Raw genomic sequence first — 21,053 nt, 5'->3', positions numbered from 1 at the left:
TTTTCCAATGAGGTATTTTATGTTTTCTTCTATTTTTTTCCATTCTTTTGACTCATTCCCAATGTCTCATAGAGTCATTAGCTTCCACTTGCCCAATTTTATTTTTTGAGGTAATATTTTCTTCAGTTAGCTTTTGTAAGTCTTTTTCCATTTGGACAATTTTACTTTTAAAGGGGTTGTTTACTTCAGTGAATTTTTTTTCACCATTTGGCCAATTCTATTTTTAAATTTATTCGATGGTCATAAGTCAGCATTTGTTATTTGAGTTCAAAACAGGTTATGAAAGGGGTGGGGGAAGCTCTAGGAGAAAAGAAAGAAGGGAGGAGACAAGGAGACAAGAGCCTCTCATCTATGTCTGTTCTAGAAGGGGTTGATCCTGATTTCTGAGCCTTGGTCCAGGGCACACAATGAAGCACACAATAAGATGAGGTTCCAGGGGATGGCCAGAGTTACACATCCAACCAGAGGTGGGGACTGGGATTCTCCTTGGATCCACAGCACTGCTTCCTTTTAGGAATTGAAACATAGTGGCAAGTTCCATCCCACTTATTTCAGCCATTATAGAACATTCTTGTAGTTAAAGTCTTTGTGCTAAAGAATTCTTTCATCACCTCTCTAACTTCTTGTACGTTGCTTCTAGTTTCTTTGAATATGCATCCAACTTGTAAGCTGCCTGCTCAAGAACTGCTACTTGCTTTTCAACTAAAGTGATCTGATCCATATAAGTGCTACATATTTCTGGTTTAAGTCTTTTAGGTTTCTACTTATGTTTACTACAATATCTTTCATTTCTAGATACTACAAGTTAGTTTGTTCATATTTTCCAGAAGTTTATAGTCTTCACTGGGGGCTGTCAGCTTGCCTGCCAGGTTTGTGGCCATTTTAAAGAACATGTCTTGGCACAGCCCCATGATGTCTGCCTCAGTGGGCTCTGTGGCCTCCTCAGCCATCTCCACCACAGCATCTAGGCTGGGGAAGGGATGAAGGAGAAAAAATGGAAGGAAGGATGGAGTTGGGGGAGGAGGGGAGAGGTAGGGGGAGGAAGAGGGGAAAGGAAGGGAGAGGAGGGAAAGGGAGAAGGAAGAGAAGAAAGGCGGAAGGGTGAAGAATCAGAGGGCAACAAGGGGAAGGGCCAATTCTATTTTTTTAAGAAGTTGTTTCCTTTAGTCAATTTTTGTGCTTCCTTTTCCAAGCTGTTGACTTTTTTCATAATTCTCTTGCATAACTCATTTCTTTTTTTAATTTTTCTTCTATCTCTCTTACTTGATTTTAAAAATCCTTTTTGAGCTCTTCCAAGAGGACTTTTTCCACTTGAAACCAATTCATATTCCCCTTTGAGGCTTCATATGTGGGCATTTTGATACTGTTGTCCTCTTTCCGAAGGAAGTTTCTTTCTTGAAGGAAGGAAGTTTTCTGTGTTTTGATCCTCCCTGTTGCCATAGTAGCTTTCTATGGTCAAGGCTCTTTTTCTGTTTTTTGTTCATTTTAAAAAGTTGAGCTCTGTTCCTGGGATATAGGGGGCACTGGGCCAAGCTTCTCATGATGGGGGCCAAGGATCTGGTTACTGGCTTTCTGCACAAGGGCCTTAGGTGCTGGTGGCTTGCCCACTGTAGTAGGGTAGCCCAGCCTAGTAGCCCCTGTTGTTCCCTGCGTTCTGGAACTGACAGTTTGCCTGTTGTGCTGGGACTGAAGGTCTCACAGTTGGCCTTCTGTGCCACTGGCCTGCTAAACCAGAACCACAGGGCCTTGTTGGCTGATCTGTGCTGTGGCAAAAGCCTCCCACTGGGTTACTCAAACACTGCCTGCACTGGGCTGTGCTCCCCTTTTACCTGAAATCCTTCTAAGTTATCTTGGACTGGAAAATTGTTTCACTGTGTCTTTTTGTGGACTCTCACTACAGAATTCTTTTCAAGGCTTGATTTAATGTCATTTCTGTGGAAAACTGGAGGGAGCTCAGGCAACTTCCTGGATTCTCTCCATCATCTTGGTTCTGTCTCTCCATCGTTATTTTTAAAATAAATTTTTATTGATATTTTCTTATTATTACATCAACATAGTACCCAAACTTTGTTATAAAAATTGGTTTAGTTATAGTCTGACATAGTGAAGAAAAGGTTCACCTGGAAACCAGGGTTTGAATTCTACTTCCTCAGGAGGAATGTATAAGCTATGCTGGCAGAGCACTGCCTAAAGCAGGGGTGGGGTATCTTCAGCCTCGAGGCCACATGTGGTCCTCTAAGTACTCAAGTGCATCCCTTTGAGTGAATCCAAACTTCACAGAACAAATCCTTTTATTAAGGGTGTTTGTTCAATGAAGTTTGGATTCATTCAAAGGGATGCACTTGAAGACCTCAAGGGTCCTTGAGGCCACAGATTCCTCACCCCTGGCCTAAAGGCTTCCCAGTATATCTAAGAAGGGACTAGCAAGGGGAAGTAAGCACAGGATTGACACAATCCATGGGTGATCAAGGCTGTAGATCAGAAAGGCCAAGTGGCATAGTTGATAGAACACTGGACTCAGGAGTCAGATAAACCTAGATTCACGTCTTGCCTATGGCAATTACCAGCTGTGTGACCACAGGCAAGTCATTTAATTTATCTCTCCCCCAAACAGAAGCAACTTCTTTACAACTCACTAGGTTAGAGATTTGCCTAACCAATACTGGTCAGGGCCAGGGCCTGAATCCAGGACAGCTCTTAATCCCACACAATGCTGCACTGCTTCATTGTATAAATGAGAGCAACTACTTTTATTATCACCTCTCTTACTGGTGATCTAATGATAAATACTCTGCTGTATTGCTCATTCATCTTTAAGATTCAAAACTGCAAAGATCTGGAGCTCTCCAAGGTTCTTAGGTAGGACCAAAACTGCCCAGCACACAGTTGTTCTAAATAGCCTCTCTTTTTTCCTAAGGTTCCTTTTGCTATCATATTGAATGGAGAGATCAGTCAACTAGCATTTATTAGTGCCTACTCTGTGCCAGACACTGTTAAAGACTGGGACACAAAAAAGGCAAAAAGCAAGTATTTCTGCTCTCGAGTAACTTATGGTCTCAGTCCCAGCCTAGCTTTAGCCAGACATATCTCAGAGGAAGTCACTGGGCCTAAAGGGTTTGTGTGAAATATTGTAAGGCAGTAGTTAGTGAAGCCTTCATGGAGACAGGATGATGAGCAGAACAATAGCTGCTCCTGGGATATCTAGTAAGGGGCCACACTCCACAAATATTTCAAAACAAATCTTGAACTCATAGATTATGAGGACTTCTTGTTCATATACACTAGGACCTCCCTAACTCTATGAACATGGGTGCATGGACATGGACACGAAGAATAGGGCATTGGGGGATGGGAAGAGAACAAGCATTTATTAAGCACATATTATGTGCCAGACATTGGGCTAATACTGTCTCATTTGATCAGTGTTTGGGAGAGGAAAATAGACAAAAAGCACATTTTATTATCTTTGATCCTTTCAATGTGACAAACAGAAAGGTCAATATTTCCCCCAACATAATGTCACTTCCTCTCATATTATCAATATTAATTTCCACTGTGAATATTCACCATAGAAAGAATGATTCTTAAGAAAACAGATGTGCCCACCTCTGCTCCCAGCTCCTAACCATCTCAGTACTCATCTCTGGCATGTCCCTAACTTTCATTGGTTGGATCCTAAAGTCTTACCTCATAGTAACTCTGAACAGCATTCATGAAGGCTTCATCAGCCACAATCTGAGTCTCTCCATTGAGGAAGGCCTGGAAACGGTCTTTGACTGTTTGTAGCTGCTGTTTGCTGATCTGGAAAACATTTCAAAGAAGACACGGAGAGGCACTAATTAGAACTTCTAGAGAAGAATGAATAAGGTTTGAGAATTAAGATTTTCTCAAATCAATCTGGCTGTCTTTACTTGTCTCCCTGGTAGAGACAATGGCTCGTGGACATCCTAAGATATACCACTTCTCCTGGTTGAATTGAAACAAAAATACGTTAAATATTAAAAAAAATATGTTAAATATTTCCAATGACAAAGTTGCCAACTTAGGAGTGGCTGGCACTGGACTGTAATGTTTTATCATCACATTCATCATTGAACACATACTTATTTGGGTGGTCATTTATTTACATCGACAAGATAGATCAATGTCCCAGGATATAGGAGTTGAAGTTCTTCATAGTTATATCTACATTGAATTTCAGCAAGGGTAAATCATAATACTTTAGATTTAAGGGACATCAAAGGGAATCTAATCCAAACCCCACCAAAAGCATGAAACATATCTTTAACAAGTGGCCCTCCAGGCTTTGCTATAAGACCTCCAATGATGGTGACCTCACTACCCTCCACAGTAATACTGAACTTACTCATTTATGTTTATAAGCATTCCACAACTTTGTTGCTAATCACACACAAACACATACGCATACACACAAGTACTTCCACCCCTAATACAGAGATGACAGAGAGCTTATAACTATGTAAAGTATGTGTCTTCCTTCCATTTATCCATTCATCCATCTATCTAGCTAGCTATCCATCTAAAGCAACTAGTGGTATGTTGGATAGAGGGCTGGGTCTGGATTTAAGAGGACCTGAGTTCAAATCCTGCCTCAGATACTTACTGTGTGACCAGGGAAAGTCACGTAAACTCTGTTTGTCTCACTTTCCTAAACTGGAAAATGATGATAATAGCATTTACCTCACAGGGTTGTTGTGGGGATCAAGTGAGATAATATTTGTAAAGTGCTAGCATACTGTGTAGCATAAGATAAGCTATATGTAAATCCTTATTCCTTTCCCTATCTATCTCATGTCATTAGCAAAAGTTTGAGCCCCAGATTTCCAATAGCCCTGTGGGACATCTCCAACTGGATGTTATACTGGGACCTCAAACTCTTCAAGTACAAACCTCAAGTTAACATTGACACACACACACACACACACACACACACACACACACACACACACAACCCTTCCTCTCATGCCACATTTAAAAATTGCAAGAATTGCTATTCTTCCAGTCACTCAGGTTGAAAAGCTCTAAATTGTCTTTAGGTCTTGACACTCTTTCAATCCTGTTCTCGTCCTTCTGTGATCAGTTACCAAGTCTTGTCAATTCCACTTCCACAGACATTGATTCCACCTCTCTTGTATCTGTCCCATTCTCTTATGCAAATTATTGAGGTATCAAAGGCAGGGTTTTAATTCATATCTTCTTATATCAAGTCCAGTGCTCTATCCACCATACTACACAATGAACAAACACCCCTTGAATTTATACCTTCTTCACTTTTCACTCAGACCATTGCACTCATCTTTTCCCAGGGTCTGCCTTTCTAATCCATCCTTTACATGCCTTCAAAAATAAGCTTCCTGAGACACGGATATGGCTGTATCATTTTCCTCCTCAAAAATCTTCAATGGCTCCCTACTGCTCATAGGCTAGGATACAAACTGCTTAACCTGACATCTAAAGCCTTATGCAATATTTTGGTATCCTCCCTTCCAACCTTATTTCTCTCTACTCATTAAATGACTTCTTTATTTCAGCAAAGCTGGATAGCTAGGTATTCCCTGATCATATCTTGCCCTCTATTGTTTCTATACATTTAGTTTGTAAATACTCCCTCCACATCTCTGAGGTCTATTGAAATCCATTCCTTCCTTCAAGATATAACACAGGGACCACCTCCTCCAGGAAGCTTCCTTTGATTCTCCCACTTATGAGTGTTCCTTCCATCATATTTCTTATACCACTTTGTCTCTACCATGGTCCTTTGCCCTTATCCCAGTCTACCCTTTACCATATTTATTTATGTATAAGCCATAGTTTTATTAGGTTATAAATTCAATGGGGACAGGGCCTAGATACATTTAACCTATGTGTTTCCAGAGCCAAATACAGGTCTGTTCTATGGAACAGATGCATAACAAATATTTATTGACTTGAAGGGAATCATTTGTTGTTGATTTTAAGGATTTGTAGTTCTGTTCATCCCATTCCCAAAGCTTTGAAAATATGAACTGCATGATAGATGAGTATATTCCATAGATTTTATGACTCCCTGTTTATAGGATGCTGTAGAATTCAAAAGAAGTGTTTAACCACAAAATCCACTGTTAATGTATCACTGAAAAAACATGAATGGGAAACCATATATCACAAATTCTGCTCCCAAGTACAATCAAAATTTATGTCCATTGTTCTTCCCTCACCAGTATAATGCAGGGTGATTTAGCCTTGGAGTAACAAAGACTGGGGCTCAAATACTGCCTTTAGATTATAACTAGCTCTGTGACCCTGGGCAAGTCACTTAACTTTTCATACCTCAGTTTCCTCAGCTGCAAAATTGAGGTAATAATAACTCTAGCACCTATCATTGAGTTATTTGTACAGCACTTTGTAAATTTTAAAATTCTTTTGTCACTTATAACTAATATCTTTCCCTTTTCTTTTCACTCAAATTATCTAGTATCCTAAGCAGTCCTAATTTCCTCCCTTGATGAGACAATATATCTGAAAGTCATTCACGATAATGAGTCTATTGCCATCCTGAGGGAATACCAGCCTTTTAAAAGAAAACCATGGTAAAAGGCCTGTGGTTAACACAAAGACTGAATCTCTAATGGTGAAATTTTAAGTCTTAGGACAGGTATTGGGTGTTTGGGTTTTTAAGTGAACCTGAGTTGATCTTTCACCAGACTGTTTAATCTATGTTTGGGGAACTATTAAGTTCCAACAAAATCAGTATGATAAGTGGAGAAAGTCCACGGCCCTTGATTCCTATTTTCTGATGGTGTTAACCACACATCATTTGAAAAAAAAAGAATGAATGATACAATCCAATCCAATCAACATTTATTAAGCACCAGAATTCTGGATTCAGAGATAGGAAACCACAGGACAATAATAATAGAAACTCCTGAACTCTGAGTAATATTCATGAATTTTGGCCAATGGGATCACCTTGCACAGCCAAACAGACCTTTCTGAGTGAGAAATATACTTGAAGACTGGGGTCATTTCCTTTCTAACTTGAGAAAGTTCTCTTTCAATATCTTCACTTTTTTGGAGGTTTGCATTTATATTCCCAGAAATTAACACAGTAGCTGGCACAGAATAAATGCTTAATAGGTGCCTGTTGACTTCACTGACTTTGCCTGAGAAAGGGACAACAATTACCTTGTGCAATCCAGAACATTCTGTCTCTAGATATTTCCTTTCAATCTACTGGATCTTATCTATAAGACAGGGGCTGTTATATCCTGATTATAACAGTGTTTGTTTTGGTTAGGTTTCACATGTGATTTTTTGCAGCTGATAAACCTTCCACATGCCCATGGATGCCCATGAATGTCCTTCATAAGACAAACTCAGAATATTCTGGTCAGGAGGTTTATTTAAGGAAAAAAAAACTAGCCCCAAATTTCACACTGTTCATTCCAATTATGAAAAATTGATTAAGATAAACAAGTGATTTAAGAGCCTTCCACTGGGCTCAAGAGATGAGTAAAAAGTATATAATTATATTTCTGTAAAACCATCCAAATCTATCCACATCTGTTTATTCATTATATTAATCAAGAAATTGGTATCTCTTTGCACCACCAAATCTGAGTTTCCTCCTTCTGCAAGAAACTCTTGCCCCTGATAAATTAAGGTTTGCATTATTTTAATAAAAATATTTTCTTCTCATTTTGCATTTCTTTACATAACAGTCTTCTCACTTTCAGTATTTTGTATATATTTACATAACATATTCCAGGGAAGTGATTTAATTTCCATGGCTTGAGGGAGGAAAAAAAAAACCTTTGAAAGAATTTATGACTAATGTAAATAACTAGGTAGTGCTAGCTTGAGTAGGGCAAATAGGTATCACTGTTACCTGGACTTATTCTTAGGACACCCTTTAAAATTAAAAAAAGAAAATTGGATGTTTGGGGAATTAGAAAGTAATGTTTTTCCCGTATATATTTCCCTGTCCCTCAAAGGCCATTTATTTATTTATTAATTATCTTTTCCAAAAATATTTATGTGCCTATATTAGTAGGCAGTGTTCCCACACTTTGTGTAGAAACAGACTTCTAGTTTATTCCCCACTTCATTTTTTGATCTTCTTCAACAGACTCTCATTTGGAGTCAAAGGGATTAGATTAAAATTCTAGTGGTGCCACTTAATACCTGTGTGACTTTGGCAGATTTACCTAACCACTCTGGCCCTAGTTTCCTTCTGTGTAAATGAGAGGGTTGGACTGGAAGATCTGTAAGGTCTCTTTCAGTTCTCAATTTATAATCCCATAATCTGATGAAATCAGATCAAAGCCCTTGGCTGAGAGGAACTTCTAAAGATTATTTTCCTTCATTCCTATACTTATGTGCATCATCCCATATAGTCAATTGGTATTGCATAGGTGATTTTAGTCTCAATACAAGGGAAAAAATAAAATTTTCTAATAATTAGAGACATCCAAAGTAGAATGGTCTAACATAAGAGGCAGTGAGTTCCTCGTCATGAGAAATCTTCAGGTGAAGGTTAGATGGCTGGCAACTTGTTGAGCAGATTATAAAATCATAAATGTAGAGTTGAAATGGACCTGAAGGTGTCATCAGATTCAACCCTCTCCTTTTACAAGTGAGGAAAGTAAGGCTCCAAGTGAATTGCCCAGAGCCACACAGCTTAAAAACATGTTCTTCAGGTATGGCTTAGATGAGCTGCTGTCCATGGTCCCTACCACCTCTGAGATTCTGTGGTATTCAGAGATTAGGAGTCCAAATAGAGCTCTATGCTTAATTTGGATGTGGTATGTCCTTCCAGTATTTTGAACATGAAAGGGGTAGGCTTTGACCAAATTCCCTTATGCCAGAGGTACTTATCCTAATATCCATTGATAGATTTCAGGGAAACTATGAACTTGTGTAGCAAAAAGAAAAATCTTTATTTCCCCTAATCTCTAACTAAAAACTAGCATTTCCTTCAATTTAGGAAAAAAAAAGACGTTCTTCTGGGAAGGATCCATAGGCTTCACCAATCTCCCAAAGGGGTCCTTAGCACAAAAAAGTTAAGAACCCTGGCCTTATATCAATGCTTCCCCTCCCTTTATTTTTACTTCTTTTTCTCTCATTATAGTTGTTCACTTCCCCCTTCTCATCTTGATTCCATCTCACTCATGAACAGATTATTTTCATTCTCTTATTCTTTCTTCTAATTACCTCAAGCCTTTGATTCTTTGGATTAAGAAAAATTGAAAGTGGAAAAGCATAGATCTCAAAGTTAAGGGAGATCTAGGTTCTAGTTTGGAATACATCACTGGTTTCTAATGGGACCTTGAACAAGTCACATCTCTCTGGGCTTTAGTTTACTTATCTGTTAGACAAAGGTTGAACTAGATCAGGGTGGTGAACCTGTGGCCTTGAGGTCACATGTGGCACTCTACGCCCTCAAGTGTGGCCCTTTGAATCCAAACTTCACAGAACAAATCTCCTTAATAAAAGGATTTGTTCTGTAGAACTTGGACTTAGTCAAAAGGCTGCACCCAAGGACCTAGAAGGTCACATGTGTCCTTGAGGCTGCAGGACTAGATGGTCTCTGAGGTAGCTTCCAACTGGAAAACTCAGTGCTTCTAGGCATTAAATCACAAAGTGGAGTTCAATGTCACATTGCATGCTGGAAAGTTTGATAATGAACTTATCACTGACAATTAATTTGAATGCTGTCTATAAGTCAACTCTAGAAGATTCAACAATGAAGAACCTCAAAAATTGTAGTCAGAAGGTTTCATGAACACTATTTTGCATTTTAATATTGTCATGCCATTTGTAGATATATCTACCAAGTGTATGCATACATAATAATCAATTGTTATATGCCAGGCATGGGAGATGCTTAATAGGGAGCTTCAAGGAAGATTATCAAACTATGGTTTCCCATAAGACTAATAATTTAGATGATCAGATATACAAAACCAGAACCAGGACAGAGTAATAGGGGCTTTGCCTCAGGGGAAAACATCGAAAAGGAGCCGGTTACTCTTGTACTCTTTCTACAGTACAGAAAATTGTATTTAGAACCTGATATAATTAGTGAGAATAATTAGTTAAGATTGGGCACTACCAAACATCATGCCCTTCACTCCCTCTCACTGCTCAAGGACATAGGGAGGGGGATGTATTTCTCTAGGTACAGGTGATATACAGAGGGGACAGACACTTCATGGTTTCGGATCACTAGAGACAAAAGTCAGGATGTTCTGAGGAGGTGAAAGTGCTTCCCTACAAAGAGAAGTTGATATGAGAAGGGAAATTTTGGGGGCCAAGCTTCTTTGGGGAAGACAGTAAGTTGTGACTCAGCTAGCTTCTCATCTGTCTGTGCATCTCTTGTCTCTGTCTCTCTTTTTCTCTGTCACTGTTTCTCTGTCTTTTTCTTTCTCTGCCTCTGTCTCTCTCTTTATTCCTGCTTTCCTTCCTCTGTGTGCCTCTCCCTCACACATGTACACATACACACACATGCACACATACATACACAAGGCAAAATCCTGATTCATTAGCTGGCTTCCCTAAGCATCAAAATCACTAGTTACTATCTTTGACTATGCATAAGGAATATAAACTGAGGTTGATTCTTAAATGGACAGTATGCCAAAACACCAGGGAAAATACTATATTTATCAGTAAGGGTCTGACTGTATCATCAACCCAAAGGTGCTCCTCAGAAAGGTGTGAAGATTCTGGGAAGGAATTGAAAGCAGGAAATCACAGAAGTCCTCTGAGAGAGGTCAGACATGTTTGGTGGGGATACCTGCCCACTGGGTTTTATAGATGTTGTCATGACCTCCGTTCATCTATACAGACTTTCTGCCTGTTGAAATTACTTTTTTCCCCCTCTCAAGTGTGATTTCACTGAAATTTCTGAGGTGTTGGCTATCTAATTATTACTCCCTTTTCATTTATTAGTGAAAACTTTTCTCTTTTAAGAAAGAGACTAGGTGAACTCTTTTCCACATAGCTGACCCTACTTGGTAGCATTCCATGTGTAGGTAAGGACTCTAGGAGTAACTAGAGGAAATGTAGAGTTTCTTTTGAGAGATGTTTCCCCCCATTCCTCTTAACAATTTCTACAATTGGAAAATAATATCTGCCTTTGCAATGCCATGCTTGTATTAAGGCTTTCATGAATGTATAATCACTTGAGAGTTTTCTTAAATCACATGATGCCAACCTCTTCTTGTCCCTTCTCTTTTTTAGCTATTATTATCATTTAGATAGAAGGGTAGATGGTTTTATTTATTTATTTTTGATAGAAGATCTTTATTACTTTCTCTTTACCACAGCATACTGTTTTGCAGTTATAAAGACATGATTCTGGGGATGTTTCCAACTTCTAGGGATTTGTAATCAGCTGATTGCTATCCTTAGACGATGAAAAGAAGAGAAGCTAAATGAATCCGTGATTGTCAAATTCTCTTATAAATCTTTCTGCCTTTTCCCTCTCACCTTCTCATCAACCTGCAGCTCACAGAAACTTAATTGAACATCAAGGAAAGCTTTTCTCCATATTTTAATGTCCTTACTACTAAATAATCACATAGACACTTTAGAATATTGACAATCAAATATCAGTGTAGACTATGTTAACTCTCTGAGGGTAGGGACTCTTTTATTTATGTCTTTGTATCTTCAGTGGTTAGCACAGTGCCTGGCACATGTAGCTGCATAATAAATCCTTGCTGACTTACTGATTGACAGGCCCTTTTTCTAACGAGGCAAGGAATTCTTCTGAAGAGTATTTATGTAAAATGAGGAGAACAAAGGGGCTCTCTTGGTTTTGAACATGTAGTGACCTCTGCCTGAAGCACTCCCTGCCCCAATGGCCTTTTCTGTCGCTGTGTGTTGTATAATGCCCAAGTGCTTACTGCTGTTGTATAAAACCTAATTGTTGAGCTGGTTCCCAGGCAGAACACTCAATTTCAGATAAAGCCTACTGTTCTGACCTAACTCAGTGAGGCTTCTATACTGATTAAGCCTGTGATGCTGGGAGTTCCCCATCCAGCTGGCCTGCTCTGCAGGGATATTATCAGGGACCATCCCCCTGCTGTTAGAAATGTAATTTCCCTTTTACTTATCTTTTCCATCACTTTCCTAACATTCCTTTTGCTACTATATTGGTGCTTGTTGCCATGGTATTCCCCGTGATCCTGAACTTAGATACCCCCTACTCCCTCATCTCCAGTTTACAGATGTGCTGCTCATAGCAGGTGTTTGATAAATGTTTGTTGAATTTGAACCTGAATGGAATCTATGGGAAATAGCCAGACTCTTGTAACATGCAGAAACACTTTGAATGGATGAAGCCGTTATTACTTTAAGGGCACATTGCTAAGTAGCATATTTATAAATATCATATAAATATCAAGACTAGCAATTATTTTGTGGAAATAATTTTGGAAAATGTGCTTCCCAGGGGATCTCCAAATGAACTGAACCACTGAAATTTAAATAGCTGTTGAATATCCAAGGCTTTCCTCATTGAGATTTTACCACAGGTATCAAAAAGAAAACCAGAGAGTACATGGTGATTGCTTTCAGGTCAACTGTTCTTTCTCCTTCCCATAATAATAGCTAACATGTATGGTGTGCTATAAAGTTTGAAAAGTGTATTTCAAATATGACCCCTTAACCTTCCCAAGCCTTGGTTTCCTTTTCTATAAAATAGAAATGGGCTGGATGGACTTAGTGGGCCCCTCTGTGATTAATTGTACCAGTAATAGAAGTCAAGCTCACTAACCTATAATGCATAGATTTTCTCCTTTTTTTCTCCTTTTTGGAAATTGATCAAATTCAAAGGATATGAACAAACAGTTCACAAGAATGGTAAATGCTTAACAGACCTTTTAAAGACTATTGCACATCACTAGTAATAAAATCAAAACAACTCTGAGGTTTTACCTCACACCTAGCAAAGTGGCAAAGACGACAAAGGAGGAATGGTCAATATTGGAGGGGATACGGAAAGATGGCTACACCAACACAAAATTGGTGAACATGTGAATTGGTCCAACCAACCTTTGGGTACTCTTCTTTCTCTGCTTCTATGGAACAAAGGATAGGGGCATTTTAGTCACTTTTTTTTAGCATAATGTCAATTTATTTTCCAGAACGTACATGTACATATATATATATATATATATACATACACAGACATATACATATACACATACATATACATACACATACACATACACATACACATATGCATACACATTGACTCAGGTAGCCCTAGAAGAAGAGACAAGAAAATACACATCTTTCCCTTCTTTGCAGACGTATGTGTATGGGGACTGCTATTCGTGGAGATCTTTGTGTACAATATCACACTCCTATGATTTGTTGGCAAGTTTTCCTGAATTTTTAAAAAATTCTCCCTTTTTCTTTTTTGCTATTGCTGTTGTTCTTTGTTCTTGAAGAGGACGAAAATGACATCACTATGTTGTAGTCCAAATACAGTGTGTTTGACTGTGGCTAATTAGACCAATACAAGCCTGGAAGACTCTACCATAAGTTGGGCACAAATAGTCCATATGAACATTTGGTGTGGAGATGTCTATAAATATGCACATCTCCTGTTTCTTTTGAGCTACTGCAATTATGCTTTGCTCATAGAAGCATGGCACTTTCTTTTATGTGGGCACACCATGCTGAGCCATCCTGTGCCAACGTCTCCCATGTCTCACACTTGATTAAAAAAAAGATTATTTCTTTTCTATAAGGGATAGCTATTTGAGTAGGAGAGGGGAAAAGTATATATCAGGAAATTAGTTTGAATGAAATCCTACTTCACTTTGTGATGTGAATTACTGGTAGATCATTAACCCTCCAAGCAGTATTTGAATTTTCTAAGGTTCTTGGGTTGACATCTTTGTGGCAAGTAGCTAAGCAATAGAATTTCATGAAGTGCAGCAAATAGCAGTGAGCCATTGCAGACACTGATGAGGCTGATTCTTTTAGGCAAAAGAGTTTGGTTCTTAATCTCCCTACATTTGTGACCACTGTTTCCTTAAAAGGGCAATGCAATATCTACCACAAAGCCTTTTTTTTTCTTTAAGACATGTTTCCTTAGAAGCTGCCTCTATATTTCACAGAATGTCAGAGCTTGGCAGGCTAATCTATCCTAAATAACATTTAAAGAAGACTTCCCTTAAAGTGCTCCAACAAGTGGTCATCCAGCCTCTTCCTGGAGACTTCCGAGGACAGGAAACCCACCATCAACTGAGGCAGGCCATTCTACTGCTAGATGGCTCTCATGGTTGGGAAGGGGGTTCGGCGCTTTTATTTGAAGCCTAAGCTTGTTTCTTCCACAAATTCCACCTATTGCTCTTGATCCTGTCTTCTGGAGCAAGACAGAACAAGTCAGATCTCTCCCTCAAAAAAGAATCCTTTACATACTTGTACAAAGCCATCATTGGCCACCATCTTCTCTTCTGCAGGCTCAACATCCCCAGTACCTTCTATCAATCTTCATGGGGTGTTAACTGCAGGCTCTTCACCATTTTGCCTTTATTCCCCCTGAAATGTGGGGTGCAAGTCTGAAAAGAGGACTTCATCTTTGGTCTGTAGCAGAATGAGACAGAACGTCCAGGCCTAGTGAGGAGTTTCTCATGGAAAAACTGGCAATTAAGCCCAATAATTAGTGTGAAAGCAAATCCTCCTTGCAATGGGCTTATTTTGGTGCTCAAGCTTATTTTGGCTCAAGAAACAAGCAAAAGAATCTGAAGGAGGGGAATAACACTATTTTTTTCTTGTTGTGAGTTATTTCTGCCCATAAATCATCTTTGACAGGGCTTTTAGATTGAGACAACTAGGCCTTGTTAGTAGTTTTAGGATCCTCACAGAGGAATAAACTCAACAGGGATCGTTTTAGGTATTGGGCTTCATTTGTTAGGTATAAATGTTGTATCCCCCCATTAGAATATAAGCCCCCTGACATCGAGGACTATTTGTTTGATGATTTGTTTTGGTTCCATCTCCCCAGTGCCTAATGGAAGACCTTGCCCAAAGGATATGCTTAATGTCTGCTGAATAATAAATTACATTGGGGGTTGAGAGGAGGATCACACTAATAATTGTCTTTCCAAGAAGAAGTTTAAAAACTTTAAAATGAATGACATTTTCCCTATTATCCTTCTGCAGGAGTGAGACATCATTTTGGTAGAAGATTCAAATCAAAAACCTTCATCTATTTCCAGACACCTACACTAGAGAAAAAGATGGTGTCTCAGAAAGAATGGTTCACTTACATTGTTCTTACATTAGATTCCTCAGCTCCTCTCCCCAAAATGATTAGTCATTTCAGTAATGATATCTTGGGCTTGTAGGATACAAGGCATTAGTATGGAGACTGTTATATATAATGAATTTTGGCCTGGAGATCTTAGATTCAGGAACAAGGCACCATTTCCCTGCTGATAGTAAAATTCAGTAGGTAATAGATTTTCTCTTCTTTTAAAAAACTTATTGATATCTTTTGTCTTTGCATAACCTTGATTTCCTAATACATACTTCCCTTCTCTCCTGCTCAAAGAGCTATTGCTTATAGCAAAGAAATAGTGTTTTTAAAAGCAAGTGTGAGACATGGGAGATGTTGGCACAGGAAGGCCCAGCATGGCGTGCCCACATCAAAGAAAGCACTGTGCTCTATGAGCAAAGCAGAATTGTAGTAGCTGAAAAGAGGCATGGGATGTGGGGGGAAGGTAGGGAGTTTTGTGCTGTGTGGGGGGTAAGGTTACAGGTTACTGGTTCATAAGATTGCTCAGAGGTCTAAAGATGAATGGCAGCTCAGAGATCATCTCATCCAGCATATGAGGAAAATTAGCTCCAAGGAGACTGTACAAGTTGCCCAGAGTCATAGGATCTTAGAGGAAGCCAGCTAGTCCAACCCTCTCATTTTACAGTTGAGGAAACTGAGGCCCAGGGGAGGCAAGGTGACATCCTTTGGTAAAAGGGTGTATTAGGAAAAGGGGTTCTTTGAGTAACGTCATTGGATATTTAGATGATTAAGGAGCAGGTGCCAAATGTTGAGCTGAGTAAGTAGAGAGAGGCCTTCTTTAAGTAGATCTTGGTGATTTTCAAAAGTGGCACATTACAACTACACAGAGCTGGTAACTGAGATGGGGGCCGGCAATAAGGACCTGTAATAGATTACAGAGTACATGTTTTAAGTGTGATAGGCATCTAGGTGCCTCAGTGGATAGGGTGCCAGGCCTAAAGTCAGGATAAACCTGAGTTCAAATCTGGCCTCAGACACTTACTATCTGTGTGATCCTGGGCAAGTCACTTAATAACTGTTTGCCTCAGTTTCCTTATCCTCAAAATAGGGTTAATAATAACTACCTCCCAGGGTTGTTATTAGGATCAAATGAGATATTAATTTTAAAGAATTAAGTACTATATAAATGTTACCTGGTGCAGATATGTGGTGTAATGGACAGAGTGCTGGGCCTGGAGTCAGGGAGACTCATCTTTCTGATTCCTAATCTGGCCCCAGATACTTACTAGCTGTGTGACCTTGGGCAAGTCACTTAACCCTGTTTGTTTCAGTTTGCTCAACTATAAAATGAGCTGGAGAAGGAAATAGAAAACCACTATTATCTCTGTCAAGAAAACCCCAAAATGGGGTTAAAACCTAGAAATGGGGTAGTAGTAGTAGTAGTAGTAGTAGTAGTAGTAGTAGTAGCAGTCAAGAGATGGAAGAGGTAAAGTCTGAGAAACACATCTCTTCCCTAGAAGAGTTTAGGGTGTATCTGGACCACTGGGGATCTGGTGTTCTGTTATTTCTTGGGGAACTGAATAACCAGATGTACCCATACAGTGGCTAGCTTCCATTTTGTAATTGCAATGGTGGGGTTTAAAGCCCTATCAGTGTTTCTGTGAAGAGATCCCCAAGCTGAGCACTAACAGCCACATATATCTCTTTGAGACATTGATATCTTAGTAAGTTGGTAGAGCATCACTTGTTAACTGAACAAGTTTCCTACCCTTGTTGAGTATCAGGCTCCACATCTGAAAAATGGAGGTAAGTAACTGTAATGACCTATTCTGGGGATGGCTGGGAAACTCAAAGGAAATGATAACATCCTTTTCAAAGTTTATAGTAAGATATAAATATCAGTTATTTCTAGAATTTATTTTGGAAATTTTATTAATTATTTTGCAGGGTGAGAAGTTTCTGAAGGTTTCCCCAAATATGATAATTCTCTAACAAACCAGACTGACCAGAGTGGGGAATCGATTCACTTAAATGAGCATCGATTAAACACCTACTATGTGCCAGGCCCTTCTAGGTATCTGGGCTATAAAGACAAAAGAATCCTGGCCCTCGAGAAGTTTAAATTCTGCTTTCTTCCATTTTGTTTTCGAATTGCAGGTCCCAAGCACAGTGCCTGGCATATAGTGGGCATTTACTAAATGCTTGTTGATTGATGGGTTGCTTCTATTGGGGAGAAACAATAAATACACCACTTGGAATTTTTCCCATGGAATTTCTTCTTTTACTGTGTATAAAAAGCAAATCTTTGAAAAATCATGGTTTTTTGATTAAAGTGAGTTGAATTAACTAGGGGCACAGGATGTCATTGTGGGCTTTTTAAACCTGTAGCTTTGTTTTTTTCACCTTCCTCTCAAACTGGGCTTGTTAAACATTAGTGACTGCCTCCAATGAGTTCTCTCTACCTAATGAGAACCAGAAATAGAGAGAGCTGAAGTTAGCACAGACTTCACTATGGGAATAATGGGAAGTCAATGGATCATGGAAAGTTACTCCCCACCTCCTTTACCATTAAAAGCAAAATCCAGATTCAGGACTGGAGCTCACTCATGTATAAGGTCCTATTGTCATGAATGAGGAAGCAGGCCCAAGGTTACTCTTAAAAAATGTAGATGCTACGATGTTAATCCATTTGCTTTCCCTCTTAACTGCTTGCGCTAAGGTGGGAAAATTACTACAGCATGGTTGGTTGCTATGGAAACTGTCCCACTAGACATTATCTCTCTAAATAATAGGGTTGCCAGTGTGCATCCAACATAGTGACTTGTTTACTGGAATTGTTCCTACCATCCTACTCCTATGGAGTGTGAGCCACTCTCCTAGGGCCAAGAGACACACTTCAAATAAACCTCTGCATGCCAAGAAGATAAAGTCTTTCAAACTTTTCTGAGGGGCCTGAAAACAACCATACTGAACTTCTAGTTTATTTTGTTGGTGCTTTTAAGGTGGGTCTATACACAACTCTGTAGTATTTGTTGTATACAGCTAATTTTAGTTTTCAATCCTTAATTATAAATTTTGTAATCTGGTCTGACTGATTCAATTCTGGAGCTATGAGTGAACCTATTTAATGGGGAAAAGAATCTCATCATTATTCATTTCTAATATACATAGGATGCCACAGCACACTCAGTTACTGTTTTCTAAATGATTAAAGGGTATAGAGCCCTGCACACTTAGTCTCCCACTTTGAAGTGGCTCTGGCTCCAAGATCATTCAAAATTCAACTGGATGTCCCAATGAATTTTCCCACAGAAACCACGTTATCTTGCATGGTAGTTAGCTACCCAAGCTACCCTCATTGCACTAAGCCTGTCAGTTCACTGTACAGTGATAGCCAACTAATGCTTCCAACTTAGAAAACCACTGGAAACAAAGATATATGCAAGTATAATGGCTCTTTCATCTTCTCCCCACTCCTTGCCCCAGATATTTTAGATCTGAGCTGGCTTTCAGGTTATTAACTATACTCTTTGCTTTCTTGAGGGCTTATGGCATTGGGTGATTCATTGGGTAACTAATTTCTTTTTTTACTGCTATCCCCCCTTCCCCCAACTGTAAATAGGTTGAAACCCTGGGGCTTTGTTCCAGGAAAGAAAATTTTGAGGATGCTTAAAGGATGGTCCCAGGACTATCCCCTTTAGCAGAGTAGAAACTTCCCAGTGTTCTTGGTCATGCATCCTCTTGGTAGCCACTCACTCACCACCACTCCCCTTTCTGCTCATTGCTTGCTTTCCACATGAAAATTCCTAGCTAAGTCTCTGCCACTTCTTGTCACCTTCCACACAAGGCTCTTTCTTCTGTGTTTCACTTAACATAAGAACAATCTCACAGTTTCTTTGCTAATCTCTAGTCCTCAAAGCAAATAAAATGTAATTTGAGGTTTTCCAAGGATTTTTACTGCTGTATTTGAAGGAAGAAGCAGCTAGATGCTAATGGACCCTTTGGCTAGGAGAGACTCATGTGGTAGGCAGATGCCCTCTGATATCTTTTACAGCTCTAGGAAATTACTCAGCTCCACTTCAAGTTATCAATGAATCCCGTATTTGTTACATAGCACGCCTACTATGTGCTAGGGTCCACTCTAAAACACCATGTGATCATAAGATCTAGAACTACAAGGGACCTCAGCATCCACCCAGTCCAAACCTCTCACTTTATGGATGAGGAAGTGGAGGCTCAGGGTCACATGAGTAGTAAGTGTCAGGAGCAGGATGTAAACTTAGGTCTTTTCATGCCAGAGTCAGAGATATTTTTCACTCTGCCATACTACCTCATTAGTAAGGAGGAAAGGGACATTCTCTTGCCTTCATTGAGCTTACCACAAGCTCACTATATAGGGTTGGAGAACCTTATAGTATGTGCAAAATTAGCTGTGGCAATAGTTTCTAAATAATTTCAACCCAAAATGTGATCCAAAAGCTCCCCCAAAAAGTTGGGCTTTCATGTTATTTCATTATATAGAAACTGCCACAGTCTCCAAATTCAGGATAGCATCCTTCACTTAATAAAATATCCAAGATAATTCAATACCTCGATCACTCAGTGGATAGAACACTGGGCCCAAAGTCAGGAAGATCTGAGTTCAAATACAGCCTCAGACACTTACTAGCTGTATGACCTTAAGCAAATCACAACCTCTGTTGGCCTAGGAGGCAGCCAGGTTTCTCAGTGGATAGAGTACTGGGCCTGGAGTCAGGAAGACCTGTGTTCAAATCTAGCCTCAGCTATTTAGGAGCTATATGATGCAAGGGAAGTCATATAACCTCTATTTGCCTCAATCCAGTGAAGAAGGAAATGGCAAGCCACTCTAGTGTCTTTGCCAAGAAAACCCCACGGACAGCATGGTCCACAGGGTCAGACAGAGTTGGACGTGATTAAACAACTCCCCTAACCAATCAATCTTTTTTTCTTTAAAAATTGTGTCCTTGTCACAGGGCCTCAGCATGTTTTTAATGTTAAAATCTGCCACTGATTAAAATGCTGCAAGAAAAGCAGCAATAGAGTAGTTTATTTCTCTATGGTGACAAATCTGATGAAGATGCCAAAAGCCAAAATTCTTTTGTAAAACTCAGCCCCTCTTAAGGTCACAGAAAAATGTGAGAGGGAGGCAGAAGAAAGAATACAGCACCCTTGGTCAGGTACTGAAAATTCGGGCCGCCTAGGTGACAGGGGTATTTTGTTTAAAATAAATTTGTATTGATTGTTTTTTTGGTATCGAACTTTGCATATAGATTTCTCTCAACATCCCTTCTTCCCTCTTCTCTCAGAGAACCAGCCCATAAAGCAAAGATATTTTAAACGGGGAAAAAGAAGAAGAGGAAAATAATCAGTGTTTCAATAAAGTGTGAAAATATGTGCAATGCTCCCCATCTGTGGACCTCCCACCTCTACAAAGGAGGGAGAGGAAATGTCTTTTCTTGTCTCTTCTATGGGATCATGTACGTTCTTTGTCAGTCTGGACCATTCACTTTTTATGATTTTGTGCTTGTGAATTTCCATTTCCATTGCTATAGTCAGTGCACATACTTTTATTGTGACTTTGTTTGCTTTACTCTGCATTAGTTCATGCAAGTCTTTTTATGTTTCTCTACATTCAGTCTTCCTTAAAGTGCAGCAATATTCCATCACAATCATATACCACAACATGTTTAGCTATTTCCCAAACAATGGACAACTACTTTATTTCTAATTCTTTATCACTAAAATTGCTGCTATCAATATTTTGGCATAT

General features: G+C 39.3%; 1 protein-coding gene across 1 annotated transcript in view; it reads right to left on the bottom strand.

Moving 5' to 3' along the window:
• CADPS (calcium dependent secretion activator) overlaps positions 1-21,053 on the bottom strand; it is a 575,524-nt gene that overhangs the window by 466,526 nt on the left and 87,945 nt on the right. The window contains exon 3 of the mRNA XM_036738381.1: positions 3,688-3,801. Coding sequence (XP_036594276.1) covers positions 3,688-3,801 — 114 coding nt within the window. The remainder of the gene's footprint in view (positions 1-3,687; positions 3,802-21,053) is intronic.

This window comes from Trichosurus vulpecula, chromosome 9 (assembly GCF_011100635.1).
Source record: "Trichosurus vulpecula isolate mTriVul1 chromosome 9, mTriVul1.pri, whole genome shotgun sequence".
Lineage (NCBI taxonomy): Eukaryota > Metazoa > Chordata > Mammalia > Diprotodontia > Phalangeridae > Trichosurus > Trichosurus vulpecula.
Note: the sequence above shows the minus strand (reverse complement) of the source record. Positions and strands in the feature narration are given on the sequence as shown.